General features: G+C 47.8%; 1 protein-coding gene across 4 annotated transcripts in view; it reads right to left on the reverse strand.

Moving 5' to 3' along the window:
• Positions 1-1,073: 1,073 nt before the first annotated feature.
• The window catches only part of TAOK3 (TAO kinase 3), a 143,414-nt gene continuing 126,726 nt past the window's right edge, over positions 1,074-17,761 (reverse strand). For all 4 annotated transcript variants that reach the window (XM_077835460.1, XM_077835461.1, XM_077835462.1 and 1 more), the window contains 7 exons: positions 15,094-15,330; positions 14,383-14,511; positions 11,158-11,361; positions 6,677-6,916; positions 4,940-5,152; positions 3,288-3,470; positions 1,074-2,491 (listed from right to left, as the gene is read on the reverse strand). In XM_077835460.1, coding sequence (XP_077691586.1) covers positions 2,330-2,491; positions 3,288-3,470; positions 4,940-5,152; positions 6,677-6,916; positions 11,158-11,361; positions 14,383-14,511; positions 15,094-15,330 — 1,368 coding nt within the window. In that variant the 3' untranslated portion in view covers positions 1,074-2,329. The remainder of the gene's footprint in view (positions 2,492-3,287; positions 3,471-4,939; positions 5,153-6,676; positions 6,917-11,157; positions 11,362-14,382; positions 14,512-15,093; positions 15,331-17,761) is intronic.

Genomic DNA, 17,761 nt, shown 5'->3' on the forward strand with positions numbered 1-17,761 from the left:
TGATCAGTGGAAAACAAAATGCCTGTGTATGCATTTTGGGCCAGATCCTCAGCTGATATTAACGAGCATGGCTCTATCGGATGCTCATTAACAGCAGATGAAGATCTCCACCTTTGAGTCTTAACACAGGTGGACAATTCATTCCAAGGCTGCAAACTTGGTCTCTGCTAAAATTTTCTGAGGCATGCATTGCTGCTATTTTTTCTCCCTCCCTCATTATAAATACAAGGGGTACCTGTGGAGATGGTAAGGGCAACAGTTTATATGTATATTATCATGGTGTGCTGCTGGTTGCAATATCCATAATAAAAACTGTTCCCTTTCAGGCCAAAAACTAAGCACCCCCCCCTCCCGAATGCCCAGGGAAAATGAGTGAAGATAGGGCAGCAGAGTGGAGATACATGAGCCCGGACAGGTCTGAACAGCAGTGAAGGACTACACTACACAAGTATTAGCTCGGTTTCCCCCAAGCGGGAACTAAAGATGAAAAAGGGGGGAAACGAAATAGCAATACAATGGCCAGAAAAAGTCAACAATGGTAACTGTGCCAGGGCATGGCCAAGAGAGATAGGGCAGGAGGGTGCCGCCTAGGAAGGGAGGCTGGGCCATTCATCTACTGCATTGTAGATTCCAAAAAAACATGGCGAACTACTCTCTCAGTCCCTCACATCCACCCTAAGGCAGCAGCAGGCTGAAAAATGGTGGAGACATCAGAGTCAGCCATGCTTGTGGGGGGCAAAGTCATGGAAAGAAACGTGGGGTGTACGCAGATGGGTTCATATGATCAATGCCGTGGAGAGAGAACTGCCCATCTCCATGTACTGCCAGAGAGTCTGGGCTGAGCGTGCACCATCCATTCCAGCCGCCGCACAAGCGGCCAAGCAGGTTCCTTTGAGAGAAATTGCTCTGAGGCTTCAAATGTGCCCAGTGGAAGGACGGCATGAGCCCGAGATGAAAGCACGCAGGCCTGGTTCCGCTCGCAGCTTGGAAGGAAGAGGCGGGGTGAGGCCGGTAGCGGATAACTACGCTGTGGGGGAGAGCCGCTCGTTCCGCGACAATGAGACAGCGAGGCGGGGTGATGAACACTTTTATTTACAAATATAATTAAAAGCTCTGACAGTTCCTCATGCTCTTCCTTGGAAGCTGAAAAATGGTTTTTTGTTGTTTTTGTTTTTTTAAAGTGCATGCAAAAGAAGGTAAAGCGTTTTTTTTTTTACTGCTTTTTATTGTAAGAAAATACACAGTTTGAAAGTGTGACTAATGCAGTATTTATGACCGAGATTCTGGGGAGGGAGGTGGGTTTGGGGGGGGGGGGGGAACAAAACAAGAAAAGAAAGATCAGGATGATCTGACCAAGAGACAGTGCTGAACTCCAACTACTGAACTGGAAAGTCAGGGGTGGGACGGCTGGGGATGGGGAGAGGGGAGAGGAAAGGAGTAAAAAAATTCTGATCAGAGAAACAGTTAAAATACAATATGAAAATAAGTAAAAGCTCTCCTTAAATTCCTTCTATACACAAAATACACGATTTGACAAAGCCCAATTTGTGCTACTGGGATCCTGTGGGCTCATTTAAGTGTATTCACATTCTCTGCGACAGCAGAAAATGATTATGATACAATCAAGAATATGCCGAAGGCAGAGGCCAAACCCCTACCTCGCCCGGCATGGTTCTTTTAAAAATCACAAGATCTCTTCACCCCGCCCCCTTCCCTTCCCTCCCCTGCCCCCAAAAAAGTAATAATATGTCACCACTGATATGTACATCACGATTAAGATTTTTTTCTGTAAAATGTATCAAATTTCTCAATCTTTAATAAATTTTTTATTTTTTTATTTAATTATTCCTGATGAATAAATACCAAAAAAATAAAAATAAAATAAAATTATGCAGCAGCTAGTTAAGGTAAGGCTGCGGATTTCGTCTCTCTCCCCTTGGGTTTTCATATATAGGGTTGGGGTTTTTTTTTTTTTTTTGCTTGTACTTTCATTGATTGGTGGTAAAATGAGTGATTGCTCAAAAGCAACAGACATCCACTTTTGTTTGATTAGTTAAAATTGTCTCCAAAGCTTTCACTGAAACATTTGTCATCATTGCACAGAGACATCAATACTGTGACGTACTATGAAAAGAGACTGCCAGGAGCTGTCCCACACTGGCACTTGACGCAGGGGAAGGGGCCCTGACAGAGTAAGAACGTACAGGCACTAGTCCGACACAATGTCAGTAAGAGACAGAAAGAGAGAGAGCACGCCCGTTAACATGGGGAATGTTGGTTTTTTCATAATTTTGTTTGATTTTTTGAAAATGGCAAAAGAAATTTAATCTCATCTATAGTCCTCCTTGGGATAATCTAATGTGACCGAATTCCCAAAGCCCAGTCGCAGACTCTCCATGTCAAACGTTTCAATCTCTCGCTCTTGCTTTTCCAACAGAATCTTTATCCTCTCGCTGCGTTCCTTCTGGAGGGCAGCCAGCTCCTCTTCAATCTGAAACAAGCACAGTCAACAACCTCTTCAGCCAGCACCTCAAAGCACCCTGGAGCTTGACCAGCTGCCTGGCGTGCACCACTCTAGGGTGACCCCCCTGCTGGCTGATTTAGGAGCAGCATCTGGTCTCCCATATTGAAGTGGGAAGCCATGATGTGCAAGATGGAAAGGGGGCTTAAGGACAGGAGAATTGCTAGGGATTCTCCTGGTCCTCCACCTTGGATGGCTTTGGCCTCTCTGGAGGCAGACGTACCCACTATCAGAACAGACAATCCAACTGTTGCCTAGGGACCACCTCACCAGAGCAGCTCAAGGCCTAGTTAGGGAGTTTGGTATCCTGGCTCCAGCACCAACCAGTGCCAGATACTTCAAGCCCTCAACTGCACCTAGCTGTTTAATATTACCATGCGGGGTAGTTTTCTTCCTGACTCCAGCTGGTGTTCAGCCCTGAAGCATGACGACTGATTAACCCCAGACCATAAAATTACAAGGGCTAACTGCAGGTGCTATCCTTACCCATGTAAATGAGTGATTCTTTAAGAAATCTTACTAGATTATGTGCCTCAACAAATAGGCAAGGTGTTCCACAGGTGAAGTACGTGTGCCAGATAAAGCATTTATTTGTATCCATTTTGAAATCTGCCCAAATTTCCTTCAGCACATCCATTCTATTTAACCCTTCAGTTCCTGGCACTCATTTAACTAGTAACAAGGACAGCTCAGATGTTGCTAGCTCCAAGGAGCGATTCACAAGGGAGCGATTCAGATGTTGCCCGTCAGCACAGCTGAAACGTACCTTTTGTTCGAGATGGGCCCTGCGCAGAGACACCCTCTGCTCCAGCTTCTGGAGCTCTCGGTCATGCTGTGCTTCCGTCTGCATCTTGATTTTGCTCTGGTATGCGTTCAGCAGTTCCATCTCCTGCTGGAGCTGCAGCCTCAGGGCTTGGCATTCTGCTTCTTGAGCCTCATCTAGCCGTAGCTGCAAGATCATTCAAAAACAAAACATCAACTCAACCAGTTACTTCCCTCTTTGGGGCTAGGTGGGCACGGGCTGCTCCTTGCCTAGGCTCACTGATGAGTTTGCACTTAAACACGACCTAAATCCCAGCATCAAAGGTGCTGATGGCTGGTGGCACGTGACATCTGCATTAGAAATGTCTGTCTTTCCAGTGGCTTGTGGGAGCAGCCATCGGACTGGAGGTCCCGGTTATACAGACACCCCGGGATTTGTGGGGTTGGGCTGTGTAATGGAAGCGATCCACTTGCTCACTGGTGGAGGCGTGGTGCTGAAAGCATTACTTTAAAAGCCACTGTTGAGATAGCAGCATTACTGCTAACCCTACCAGCTGGTGAGCAGGAACACTGCTGGCTGGCAAGTGGGGGTCACTGCTGGCTGGAGAACAGGGGCTAGTTGTGTTAACAACAGCTAGGGAAAGTCAGAGAAATACTCTGTGTCTGGGAGCCCCACATGGACTTTGGGCTTTGTCAATGTCTCAATACCTTGGGAAGCAGAGAAAATGAGGAGACCTACTGGCAGACACACCCAGGACAAAAGAAGGAGCAAGGCCCAGAATGAGCTGGGAAAAGTTCTTCCATTAAGTGGATCTCCGAATCACTGCATTTCATTATTCACTTTCAGTAACTCAGGACAGTTACTTGTTGCAAGAGGTTTGCAGTGTCTGCCTCAAACACCCCACTCAACATACAGGTGCTGATCATGCTGAAAGATGGTCAGTGGCTTCTACCGACTCAGTAAGGCGGGTGGCTAAGTACCACACCTGGATGTAAATGGAGTGAGTGTCTCTCTCTGGACACTGAGGACCTAGGATATGGGCTGAGCAGCTTGGAGGGAGGAACCCTAGCCACATCCATGCCTTGGGAGAAGGCTTTTGTATTCTTTGTTAAAGGCAAATCCCAGGAAAGGGGTGAATTTGACCTTCACACACTGTGTACATTGTTTGATGAGCAATTTGGGGAAGGTGCCTGCTCTTTCACTGTAAACCTAATATCTGGGCAGCAGAGTGGTGAGGGCAAAGACCATCAGGCAGGAGACATCTGGGGATTTTACTGAGATCAGAAGCAAAACTCGTTTAAGAGTCTTTATTTGCTACTCAATTGACAACGATCCTCACCCTATAAACTACCACAATTTAGCATGCCAGGAAGACTGAACAGGAGAGGCCCATGACTAGAAAAGCACGGGCCCCTCATGTCAAGCAGGAGGTGCACTGGCAAAGCTGCGTGGGGACCTACAGGTCATGCAGCTTAGGAGCGAGGTGCGCCTGCAAAGATGGAAGGAGAAGCTGTCACAGATGCTGCTCACATTATTGCTGGTTCTATCCCCTCCACTGCACTACGCTAATATTCATGCCCACGGTTCACTGCGGGCATGAATCCTGGCGTATCCCATTCACCAAGGAGATCTGAAGCTCTGGACTTTGCACTTACGGCTTGTGAAGCCATCATTTCATTGATGCTCTGCTCGTACTGCTCTGCCAGGATGGCGAGCTTTCTCGTCTGCTCATCTTTCAGACTCTTTAGGATCGTTTTGTGCTCGCTCTTTGGAGTAACTTCCAGCTGGTGATTCTTCAGCGCTTTATACTGCTTCGTCTGCACTTTGCACGTGTCCTGGAACTGCTTCTTGATTTGCATTTCCATGGCCTGCAGAAAAATGGGAGAACATGAAGATGAAGTGAGAGGTTTGGGTACTGAGAGGGCTGACAGGCAGGGCTATGGTACATCCAAAACAAACATATACAGGAGAGTGCCAGCTAGTTATCAGCCAAGACATTACCATGCTCTCCATCATCTTATACCAGGGATCTCAAACTCGAATCACCACAATGGCCACATGAGGACTAGTACATTGGCCCGAGGTCCACATCACTGACATCCCTCCCCCCAGGCTGCCTCCGGTCCCGCCCCCGCCCCACCCCTTCCATGAGTCCCTGCCCCACCTCTTCCCACCCCTTCTCCACCCCCATTCTAACCCCTTCCCCAAAGTCCCTGCCCCAACTCCACCCCCTCCCTGCCCCTATTTCAACCCCTTCCCCAAATACCCACTCCTGCCCCACCTCTTCACCTCCTCCTCTGAGTGCGTGGCTCCCCGCTCCTCCCACATCCCTCCTGGAAAGCGCTAAGTGCCGTCAAACAGCTGTTTGGCGGCAGGAAGTGCCTGGAGGTAGGCAGACGAGCGGGAACGCGGCGAGCTGGGGGAGAGGGGGAGGGGAGCTTGGTGGCCCGCATATTTGAGACCCCTGCCGTATACCCACTGTCTTACTTGGGTGACTAGCTGATCCACTAATACAAGCAGTATTCTCCTTCTGAGGGAGAAGAGGCTTCTGACTTTAGGCCTCTGTTCAGACAAGCACGTAAGCACATTATCAACTTTAAGTCGCATGGAAGATAATGGAAATTAAGAGTGTGCTTACATGTTTGGCTGAATAGGGGCCTTAACCAGTAGTATCCACTGGAGGCTAGTCAACCTAGAGCATTTTCTCTCTTTTACAATCACGGCTCCATGGGTCAGTTGCCATATTCACTGACTTGCCAAGTGCCTTTGCTCCCCATATCCTCCCCATCTTTCTATCCCACAAATACCTCCACAACCCACTTCCTGCCCCCACGATATGTCCACTGGAAGACTCTAGGATTTGAAAACATGGAAAGGCGCACGCTCGTCACCCACTGCTCCGAAAAGATGAAAGGAAAAGCTCCAGGAATGGCTCAGCAGGTTTTTAACTGTTCTGTAGCTGCATGAGCAGGATGCAGCCAAGGACCAGCCCCACCCACATTTATTTAGTTTTTTTGCCAACGTCAGAAGCAAGGAAACAGCACCAGAACCTTTCACCAATGGATTCAATACCGAGGCTGAAGGAAGGACAGAGCGATAGGAGCAAAATCGCTTGAACGCCTTGTCAGTTGGGAGTATTACTATCGAACATTTCTATAGCTACCTACATCGAAATGGCACTTAAAAAAACAGAACCCGCCTTTCCCCTGGCCCAAGTGCTTACAATGTACACCAGACACAGGAGGCCAGCTCAGGGCAGGGAGCTCCTGGGGGATACCAAGTGTCAGGAGGAGAGGCTGCTTGGTGAAGGATGACGGAGGCTGGCCAGGGGGCAGAGAGCAAAGAGGAGGGGATGGGTGCAAACAGCCGACGAATATGAAGCCCCGCAATACCTTCAGATTTTTTGGCTGCTGCCGGAGTTCCATGAAGTGCTTCCTGTGCAGCTCCCTCTCCCTCCGCTTGTTGTACTCCAGCTGGTTCTCGAGCTCTGTCTGGTGCTGCAGACGGATCAGGTCCATCCGCAGCTTCTGCAGCGTATGCAGCTGCCTGTACTCCAGCTCGCGCGTCGACTCGTCGTGCCGAATCAGCATGGCGTGCTCCATTTCTTTCTGGGTCCGCTTTTTGTTCAATTCCTGCATAAGACATGGCGCAACAGAGGCTAGGGGCTGGAAGGGGCAGTCTCAGAAATAGGCAACATTCATTCTCCCTCGGGTTGCAAATCGCTTCCTGCCCAGACACAGCCGATGTGAGCACGTGGCCAGCCATGATAGGTATGGCCAGTCACCCCATTCATTTCGATGGACGTTCTGGAGAGCTGTATGGGCTGTGGGTCCAGAACATATATGCTCCTAACCCTCTTTGGTCCCAGTTTGCCCCTAAACCCGACCCTGTCACTTTACCAGGCTACTATCACCAAGCATCCAGCAGATGGCGTTGACGGGCAACATGCTTTCTGCAATACTCCAGAGTGCAGGTACATCAGGGGTGGGCAAACTTTTTGGCCCGAGGGCCACATCGGGGAATGGAAATTGTATGGCAGGACAAAGCACTGGAGTAAAACTTGTATTGATACAAGTGGGAGCAAAATTAGGCTTATGCGGAGAGCTTTTGAAAATCTTACCCATAGGGAACAATCCTGCCCTGGAGAATGGACCAGGTGACCCAGTAGAGCAATAAAAATCAGACATCATAAAATTTAGCTATGTATAGCACCAGCCCTCCATGGCAGGGTTCCCTCTGGCCCTGGCACAAACCCACCACCACATGGTCTGGCAAATTTTCTCAGGATATAATCTGTACTAGCAAACTTTTCTGTTTTAACTATACCGGTATTGTTAAGAGCTACAATCCACCAGAGTGGAAGCAGCTCACAGACTCATTGACTTTAAGGCCAGAAGGGACCATCGTGATCATGTAGTCTGACCTCCTGCACGTTGCAGGACACAGAACCTTCCCTACCCACTCCTGTGATAGACCCCTAACCTCTGACTGAGTTACTGAAGTCCTCAAATCTTGATTTAAAGACTTCAAGTTCCAGAAAATCCACCATTTACTCCAGTTTAAACCTGCAAGTGACCTGCGCTCCAGGCTGCAGAGGATGGTAAAAACCCCCCAAGGTCTCAACCAATCTGATCTGGAGGAAAATTTGTTCCCGACCCCAAATATGGTGATCAATCAGACCCAGAGCATGTGGGCGAGACCCACCAGCCAGACACCTGAGAAAGAATTCTCTGTAGTAACTCGGAGCCCTCCCCATCCAGTGTCCCATCACCAGCCCTTGGAGATATTTGCTGCTGGCAGTTGCAGATTGGTGACGCCATCATAGGCAGTCCCATCATACCATCCCCTCCATGAACTGATCAAGCTCAGTCTTGAAGCCAGTTAGGATTTTGCACCTACTGCTCCCCCTGGAAGGTGTTCCAGAACTTAAGCCTAAGTTTGTTGATGGCCAGTTTATATCCATTTGTTCTTGTCAGCATTGGCACTTAACTTAAATAACTCCTCTCCCTTCTGGTATTTATCCCTCTGATGTATTTATGGAGAGCAATCATATCTCCCCACAGCCTTCATTTGGTTAGGCTAAGCAAGCCAAGCTCTTTGAGTCAGCTCCTTAAGTCTTCTCTTGTTAGCTAGGTTCTCCTTTCCTCTGATCATACTAGTAGCCCTTCTCTGCACCTGTTCCAGTTTGAATTAATTTCTCAAACATTGGAGACTAGGACTGCACACAGCATTCCAGATGAGGTCTATGCCAGCATAACTCATTCCAGTTCAAAAAGTGAAATAAGCTATACTGGTGAAACTGTTCACTAGGGCATATATACCACTATAACTACATCAGTAAAAAAAAAAAAAAAAATCACATCCCTAATGAACACAGGTAAACCAGTCCATAGCGCAGACCCGCCTTTGGGGTAGCAACTGTGACAGCTTTAAGCTAGGAATAGAAAAGCAGGTTCAGAGCCATGGTTCATCTCTGGCAGGGAATCAGTACTGCCAAGTATGCAATGCCTACATTTAACTGAACTGCATCTGATGACCTAGGTCACTAGCCAGACTCTCTGAGATACTGATGCCCTTTCACCCTCTTATCCAAAGGGATCCAGTGGATTTCAAGCACTCAGTACTTCAGGCCCTGGAATCAGAGATGTTGTGTGTCAAAAATCTGCACCCGGCACCCTCATAAAAGACTCACCAGAAACAAATGGATTGAACCCCACCCACAATTCTGGGTTTTAGTGCCAGCCAGTCCAGAATGAAAGGAGATGCCCCATTTTACACACATTGCTTTGCCCTTGCCATGGAACAAAAACCGCACTGATCACGGGCGTTCTGTTCAAAGGTAATGGCCAAGCTTTTCAAAAACAAGTCCTGATTTTGGGTGTCCCACAAAGGGGCCTGATTTTCACTAGGGTTTAAGCACTTTCCTTCTGAAGATCAAGCTGTTTTTAAGGCAACTCCTGTGGGACACCCAACGATCAAGGCACCCAAAATTACCAGTCGCTGATGAAAATCCTGGCCTGCATGTGTATCTGTGTAGATACAGATTTATGTCTCTATGTCTCCCAACCTGTGCGTGACAGCCTGACACTTCCTGTTACAAGAACCTGTTTTCAGTTGCTTATAGTCAACCTTTAGCCACCTGGGCTGAAGTGTTCCATGTCTCACCATTCTGCTGCCAGCAAATACTTGTGAAACCCACTGGCAACCTGTCCCGTTCCCCACTAGTGCCAGTCCACAGAGGAGGACAAGCTACTCCTGCTCTCCGTTACTCGATTAGTCAAGCGGCAGAGGTCTGTGCTGTGCATCTGCATGTTCCAACGCTGCTGCTGATCCATGTCAAGACGCTGCCACACAATGGAATTTGTTTTTTCAGTTGGCTTTTTGAAAACCCGAGGAAATCTCGCACAAGAAATACTCTGTCACAAGAACATCAGGCTTACAAAGTCAGGCACTCAAAAGCTAGGAAATGCTTGTGCAAGCTGAACTCTGCCCACTTGAGCAGCTGCATGATGATACAGTCTCTCATTACATGATGATGTACTATTTTCCATAGGACCCTTCCCTCTTTCAGTGCACAGGATGGACGGTGCTCACTTAATGAGTTTGTCGTCTTGTTGTTCAGTGCGTGGTCCCAGGCCTTATTTACACCACACTATTCAATCCCTGCTCGGAAGGCAGGATTTTTAATTTCCTCATGGGCTTTTCTACGATGCTCAAATGAGTGCTTCACAAACATCAGCCAACCTTCACAAAACCCCCGTGAGAGAAGGAGCCAGTGCTACGGGTCCCTGCATTTTACAGGAGGGGAACTGAGGCATCCACTAACTTTTGGAGATGCCCAGGACCTGATTTTTCGAAGTGCTTTGCATTATATAGCACTTCCTATGTTCCAAGCACAGCTTCCCTTCATTTCTGTTGCAGCTGTGAGCTCCACACTTCTGCAAATCAGACCCTCGGGTCTCAAGTCAGGCACCCAGAAAATGAGGAACACACAGTTAATGACCACCTATGAAAAGCTGTGTGTAAGTGACCTGTGCCCAGTACCACATAGGAACTCTCTGGCAGAGGCAGGGATAGAATCAACATCCTCCTTTAGCACAGAATACTGATTAATCCCAGAGCAGGTCCAGTCTGTGCACTGAACGAGGCAGTGGTCCTGTGGAATAAATAGTTTTGAATGACATGATCACATACCATCATATTGCATACGCATGAGGGGGTTACGTTAAGGTTGTACAGGCAATCTTAATGGTGCCATTTCTAACTTTTGAGTGCTTGACTTTGCAGCTTTAATATTCTTTTAATGCTGTCTATGGGAGTAACATCTACTTCTAGCCATTTGACTGTTCATAACAAATCCAACAGAGTGAAAACTGGTCACATGACGCTACCGTGTGTATCACAGACTTCTCCCAGGGATACCCTTAACGAGGCTGGTACACACGGCAGCTGACTCTCTCGGGTCTCCTGCCAGAGAAGCCCAGTGGGGTCACCCAACAAATCCCATGCCAAGGAGACGTCTTCCACCTGAGAGCCTGACGACCAAACTCAGTATCTTCCCTTGGAGCTGCCCGCACCAGCAAGAGGAGCCTTGTTGCCACTACAGCAGTTGCTTACTTGGAACATTAACAGCCAGAACGTTACACGTCTTTTTAGCTCTTTATGCCATTTAGTAATTAGAAACGGGAAAAGCCAATACCAGGGAACTAGCAAGAGCTCCACGAACCACCAGTCAACCATACGCCCTCCCCGCCTTCCCCCCCGCTTCTAGAACCACTGCTTTACAGCCCTGAACACCACAGCGAAGAACGAACTAATCAAACAGTCCAGCAAGTGAGAGTGAAACAGCGCCAAACGTTAAAGAGTGACGTACCTCCCGAATGTTCTGCTGCTCCATCTCGTGCCTCTTAATCATGGTTTTCCGCCTGAAGAAGCGGCAGTTTTTGTCGTAGTAGAGCCTCTGCTGGCTGAGTAGATGGGCCTCCTCTTCGGCCTGCGTGTGCTGCAGATTCTCTTTGTGTTTGGAGATTCGCTCTTGCTTCTCCTTTTTCGGTGTGCTGTGGTCCTCGTTCATCTCCTGGGCGCGTGTGCACACACATAAATAATCAAGAAACCAGTCGCTTCTTAGGACCAACCTGCCTATCTAGGTGATGCCCAAAGGAGCCCTCTGGAGCCAGATGGTAGTGGTACCCTCACATGACTCTGCCCTACCCTTTACCTGCTTAACAACACACTGTACTCCTGTAAGTGCCTTTCAGCCTAGGCAAAGCCCTGGCTGGGATATTTAGTTGGGGATCGGTCCTGCTTTGAGCAGGGAGTTGGACTAGATGATTTCCTGAGGTCCCTTCCAACCCTGATATTCTAGGATTCTATGATCTCAAAGTGCGTTAAAGACACTAACCCTCACACCCCCACTGAATTCCGTTTTACACAGGAGGATCTAGGGACAAATGACTTGCCCAAAGCCTACATAAGCAAGTCAGTGTGAAAGCCACGAATAGAAGCCAGAAAAGCTTGGATTCCAATTCTGTGCTCTAGCTACTTAGCCACCAACACCTGAGTTCACGATCAAGGCAGTTCTGTTTATGATTCTTTGATAAGGATATTACCTAGCTTTTATATGGTGCTTGATGCTAAGAAGGACAGAAGAAGGAAATTCTGACTCCCTGAACCAGTTTATAAAGTACAGAAGTGAAACCTGTGTTGAGCTGTTAGCAGCGAAGCACACCCTACTGGGAGGCCATGTTCCTTGTACTGATGAATTGACACCTGGCTTCCTTTATTCCGTCTGAACCAGCACCTGCAGCCTGGATGGTTCTTTAAAGCCACCAAGGGTTGGCAGTACCAACATTTTTAATGATTTCAAAAAAAGAACCTCAGGTATGTAGTGAAATGCTCCCCAGTCCAGTCTGGCTTTTCCTCAGGGGGTCGCCCTCACTCTGGGCCCAAATCAAACCATAGGTATTACTAATCCCAGTTTTTTAAATGGTACCAAGTATCCCATCACATGTGAAACTGGGCACTAAGTTGAGAGCCACTGCTTTCATTTGGTAACTACAGCTGGACTGGTTCGCGAGTCATTTCCAGCCTGGCTTGCTTGGAGACCCTTTGGCCGGTTTCTCAAGCACAAATGTATTACAAAGCTCTGCGGAGTATGGCAAGAGTGGAACCCTGGGGTTCACAGGATCCCGATGGGTCCCCAGCCCAACCCCTCTCTAGCTGAACTATTATACACTGACTCCAGGGGGATCAGAAAGAGGAAAACTAAAATTACTGGCAGGGCAAACATCTATGGGGTTATAGAGAGCAATGATAAGAACACAATGTGACGGCATCCAAAGGGATTGCTAAAGAGCACTCCAGGAAGAGAATGGGTAGGACTCCTGGGTTCAATTCCCAGCTCTGCTACTGATGTGTCCTGTGACCCTGGGTAAGTCATTTAACCCTTCTATGTCTTAGTTTCCTGAGCTGCAAAATGAAGATGATATATCTATCTATCCCCTCACCCCCACACACAAGGTTTTTGGTAGCAAGTTTAATAAAGGAAAGGTTTGCAAAGTGCTTTTGATTCCCAACTGCAAGTTGCCATGTAAATGCACATTATGTCATGTACTAAAATAGACTTGCAAGGCAAGCCACAAGAAGAACAGCACAGTTTGGACAGTTAGTGTACTTGCATTAAAGGCTATTTGAGCTGCAGTTTTCAGTGAAACACTTTTTCAAAATATACTTTTTTTTTTTTTTTTTTTTTTGAAGAGTTTCCACTGATTTAATGGTGTAACACCCCTTGAAAACAGGATATTTGGGGAAGGTTTTCTCTGTTTGAATTTCAACCAAGTGTTACAGCTCAGTGAAGATAGGCTAGATGGGATGGAGACAGGCTAGCCTGCTTGTTCTCAGACACCCCTGAGGGCTGATTAGAGTCACTGTCTGGGCACGGTCCCCCCAAGGAGCGTGATGTGTGTTCAGCTCTGCTAAGAGATGGGGAATGGCAAAACAGTCCTTGTGGCAACACCAGGAACCCAGTCATTTAATGAGCAACATTATAGTGGTGCCAAATGGGCCCCCAGTCCAGGCTGCAGAGCGTGTTGGCCACAGCCTCAAGGGCATCTGGATACAGAATTATACCAGGGGTGTCTCAGGCATTTTTCCTTCCTGGGGGTAGGGACGTAGTTGGTTTATTTTCTGATCAGGAGTAGGCAACTCCCCCTTATACATCAGTCAGTGCCTGGGTGGCTGACATGATGTTGTTTAGCCTTAGCATGCAAGGCGGGACGCGGTTCTGGAGATTCCTTGGGTCAGTCAGCTCATCACAGATAAACCATTGCACCTTAAAGGGCATTAATAAGTTGAGGCTGGAAGCAGGACTATGTCAGGCCAGGCTCTTTGGACAGGGAACACTCCGAGGACAACAGTCCTGCTGGCCGCCTTTGGAGCACTGAGGCAAAAGCCTGCTCATTTCTGCAGACTTCTCCTTAGTCTGTATTTTCTTAAGCACACATTCAGCAAAGTACTTAAGTACATGCTCAAGTACTTTGCTGATTCACATCCTTAATGAGGCTCTTCTCCTGCTCCTCCTTTGCTATCCTTTTTCTCCCTGCACTTTATGCTAACTGGTCCCTTTGACCTGGTGTGGTGCCTGCCTTTATGCATGTGGTTTGGGGTGGGACTGGCTGTATATACAGGCAGACCATTTATTGGCTTTGATTTTGTATTGGTAATTGTTGGGCACGCTGATGACGACTGGCAGGTGCCTTATCAATGGTTTAAATAAAGCTGATGGCCATGTGGGTGCTCTGTGATGGATGCCGGTGGGAATTCTCCAGGACCTCTCCTTTTCCCTATGACTTTCAGGGTTAAAGATCCTGCTTTGTGGAGATTCACCTGCCTGTAGTCAGCTGCTGCTACTGAGACTATTAGCAAATCACTCTGGAACACTGCCAGGCTCTCCCAGTTCCTGAAAGCCCGAGGAGTTAGCAATCTGAATTTAGATCGCCATGCGTAATGGGCATTAAATCACTATGCAGGCCCAAATTTATCAAAAGCAAAGCTTGGACCATACTTGCTCCAAACCTCTTTGAAATGTGGTGGTTCTTACCTCTTTAATCTTTTCCTTGCAAAGCTTGTACTGCTTCTTCTGACTTTCTAAAAAGGTCGCCAAGTCTTTCTTCTGCTGAGCCAAAATCTGTTGCTGGAATTTCTTCTCATCCGCTGCAGTCGCCTTTGCCTGAGAGAGAGAGCATGAGCGAGTGAGTGCACAAAGTCTATCACCGAGCAATCTGTAATTGTGCATTCGGCCACTCAAACCCTGCGGAGCAAGGTCCTAGCCCATCAGTATTCAACCATATGGAAGTTTAATTGTAAAAATTTTACCACCCACATACACATTTAGGAATTTCTTTGTGTTTCCTGTCTCCTCCACCAAAATCGAATGTGAAATTGTTCATTCTCAAAGCCAGGACAGTGCAAACTTCTTTACCCTACCCAATTAACATGTATCATCCCATGACCTAGAACCACCACGTCTAGGGCTATGAGGGCAGTTCAGTCTTCAGGGCCAATTCTGGGAATGCCAGCAATGTTACTAGTCACTGCCAACTGGTGATTGGGGACACCTGTCCATTAGGAACTAGACTGAGATCCAGCTGGTTAGGGTAAAAAGCTACCAAAGCACCCTCAGACAGTAGCCACTTGCAGCTCCCAAAGTACATGTTTTAGATATGGTTGAACAGTCTTTCCCTGGAGATCACTTGCAATACTTTCCTGTTCAGTCTCCTGGCCCAGATAGGTAATTCACTGAATTACTGACCTCCTTCTCCATGATAGCCACTTGCTTCTTGGCCAGCTTCTCCAGCTCAATGGACGAGTTGTTGGCATGGGTCTCCACCTCCTTCTGCAGCTTGAGGCGATGCTCGTCCATCTCGGCCTTCAACTTGTTCTCCAGGGCGATCAGCTGCTTCTGGTGCTGGCGCCGCATCCGCTTATAACCTGACATCTGTTCCCGCAACTCGTTCTCCTGCTCATGCTCATGGATCTGTCTTGTAACCTGATGTCATTGAGAAGGAAAAAAGGCATTAGAAGCTCCCTGTGCAGGCAAGTCTCCCCTTCACAGCTACTTACCCGCTAAGCAAACTCCCAGCACCCACACACGGACTCACCGGGAACGCTGCTCCAAGGTTTTACCGCGGCAGCTACTGTCTAACGTCAAACGGCCTGACACTGAGGAGTCCTACAGGCCGGGAACGCCTCTCGCCTCGGGTGCCCAGCCGGATTTTCCCACATTATTCAGGGGTTTCAGTGCCGTTCAGTAACGGAAAGTGCCCTGTTCCTTGCAGGAAACACCCAGCCATTTATGCAGGAGAGGGGCAGGCAGCTCGCTGATCAGGTTAGGGAACCCCACAGAGCACTTGGAAACAAAGGCAGCTCTAAGACCTACAGAGTCCCTCTTGGGCAGGGTTCATAAAATGGTCATGACATGGGGGGGAGAAACAAAACTCCTTGGCTTCTATCCCTTATTAAATGCTCCTTTCCTAGGAGGAGCTGCCTCATTCCAGGCTCCCTCCCAGAGCTCTGGAGGGCAGCTCACTTTTATCGTCTACCCCCACCCATCCATTCCCTTCCCCTACCCGCAATCTAACCTAGAGTAACACCAGAACAAACCAGGTCAGCACTTTTCATTATTAAATTGCCCCCACTCTGCAGGTTCACCTTGAGACTGCTGGCCCACAGCCTCCTTTCACTAAAACTCATGGTGGAAACCCTGCATCTGGCCATCTACATCTGCATCTTATATGTTACACCTGGTTTCCATCCCATAAGGATTCTCTACCCCTCGATTTTTATCTCCCCCCCAGCGACTACAATAGCCTTACATTCTTCCTTATGGGTTGTTCCTGAACGATGATCAAAAAGTGCTTGCCAATGTTATTTTCTGCTTCCAGTGGATTCTATTGACAATCCACACACACAGGCAGATCTCCCTGCTCTCAGGTTCCCATGAGTGGCACACACAGAAACGAGGCGCTGGGTACAGCACGCTCTTTAAAAGAGTGATCCCGCCCATTGGGCCCAGTGTTCCAAACACAAGGGCGCACTGTTCCATAAGCGAACAGTATTAACAAGGTGGATCATACGGTCTAAGCAGATTACAAACACTGTTCAGCTGAAAAACTCACAGGGTGCACATTGATTTCTGTGCTCCAAGTGCAGGCGTGTGAAGGAGAGGTAAGAGCTTCAGTTATGCCAGGAATTTTAAGGAGAAAATACCAGTTGCAATGCTTCCAGTTCAAAGGAGACCATTGTCACGCAGACCACAACCATCTTCATCTTGGTCAAAAGACAGGACCATAGGCTTGCCTATCAAAACCACCATCTCACTCCCTGCTGCTATTCACAGGTAGTGGCTAGGGGCGAACGCTGGGCCTGGCATGAATAGCACAAGGGCTACAGTCTCTGGTCCCTGCAGTAGGCTTGCACTCCACACTCGCTCCACAGATGGAGCAAGAAGCAAATGGTGCTCAGACCTTTAACGGAGACTACAGAAACTTTACAAAACCACCCTTATTCTCATGCACAATGGCAACTTTCTCTGCAGTTTGGGGGATCCCAGGCTCTGTGGGTAGCTAAGCAGTGACCACAGCATCCACAGAGGGAGAAGTGGAAGGCACTGCATCATCACAGCTGCTAGAAGGTGTTAAGAAGCAACAGCTGAGCACTGACTTAGGATGGGTGTATCATGGGCCATTGGATGGCTTGTATTTTAACAACAGATGCTTTTGGTTATTAAACACTCATTGGCCAGTCCAGCATTTTAAGACAACTAGCTGGCAAGAAGCAGCAATCAACAAAACCATCTAAAGCAATAAAACGGCACAAGTTTGACAAGACAGCTGAGATGCCATTGGGAACAACAGTATTGGCTCTGTAGAGTGAAATCATGGTGGCTGCATGCTCAAATTCATCCCAGTCAAACCATCTACCAGGGCTGTAGAGTTTTGTTCTGCAGTGGGATATGAAAGGCAGCTCTGGATGGAGGATAGGAAGAGTGCTGAAAGGCCGTTACCCTGTTGTGGGCTGAGAACAGCTAGCAGTATGTAATAATGAACCATCAGTAAAACTGGAGTCAAAGGCCCAGAATAACTGTTGATAAGAACAATAGAATTTATGGCACAAAATGGGCAACCACTACCAATGCAGGAAAAAAAAAAAAAAAGAAACATGCAGTTAATTCAGAAGAATGTATCCACCTAGACCATCCATTTTCTGTCTAAATAAGGCTCCATTCCCAGGGAGAACTTGTGGCTGTGTTAAAGCCAACCATGTGCAAGAGAAAGAAATATCTCCTCTTTACATCAAGGATCGAAGGACATTACTCTGAAGTTAACTAGACTGATCATACACTTGCACACCGGCAGTAGGAAGCGAAACCAACTATGGCATGATGAGTGACAGTCTTCAAATGGATACGATGGGGGTGA

This window comes from Eretmochelys imbricata, chromosome 15 (assembly GCF_965152235.1).
Source record: "Eretmochelys imbricata isolate rEreImb1 chromosome 15, rEreImb1.hap1, whole genome shotgun sequence".
NCBI classification, from domain to species: Eukaryota; Metazoa; Chordata; order Testudines; family Cheloniidae; genus Eretmochelys; species Eretmochelys imbricata.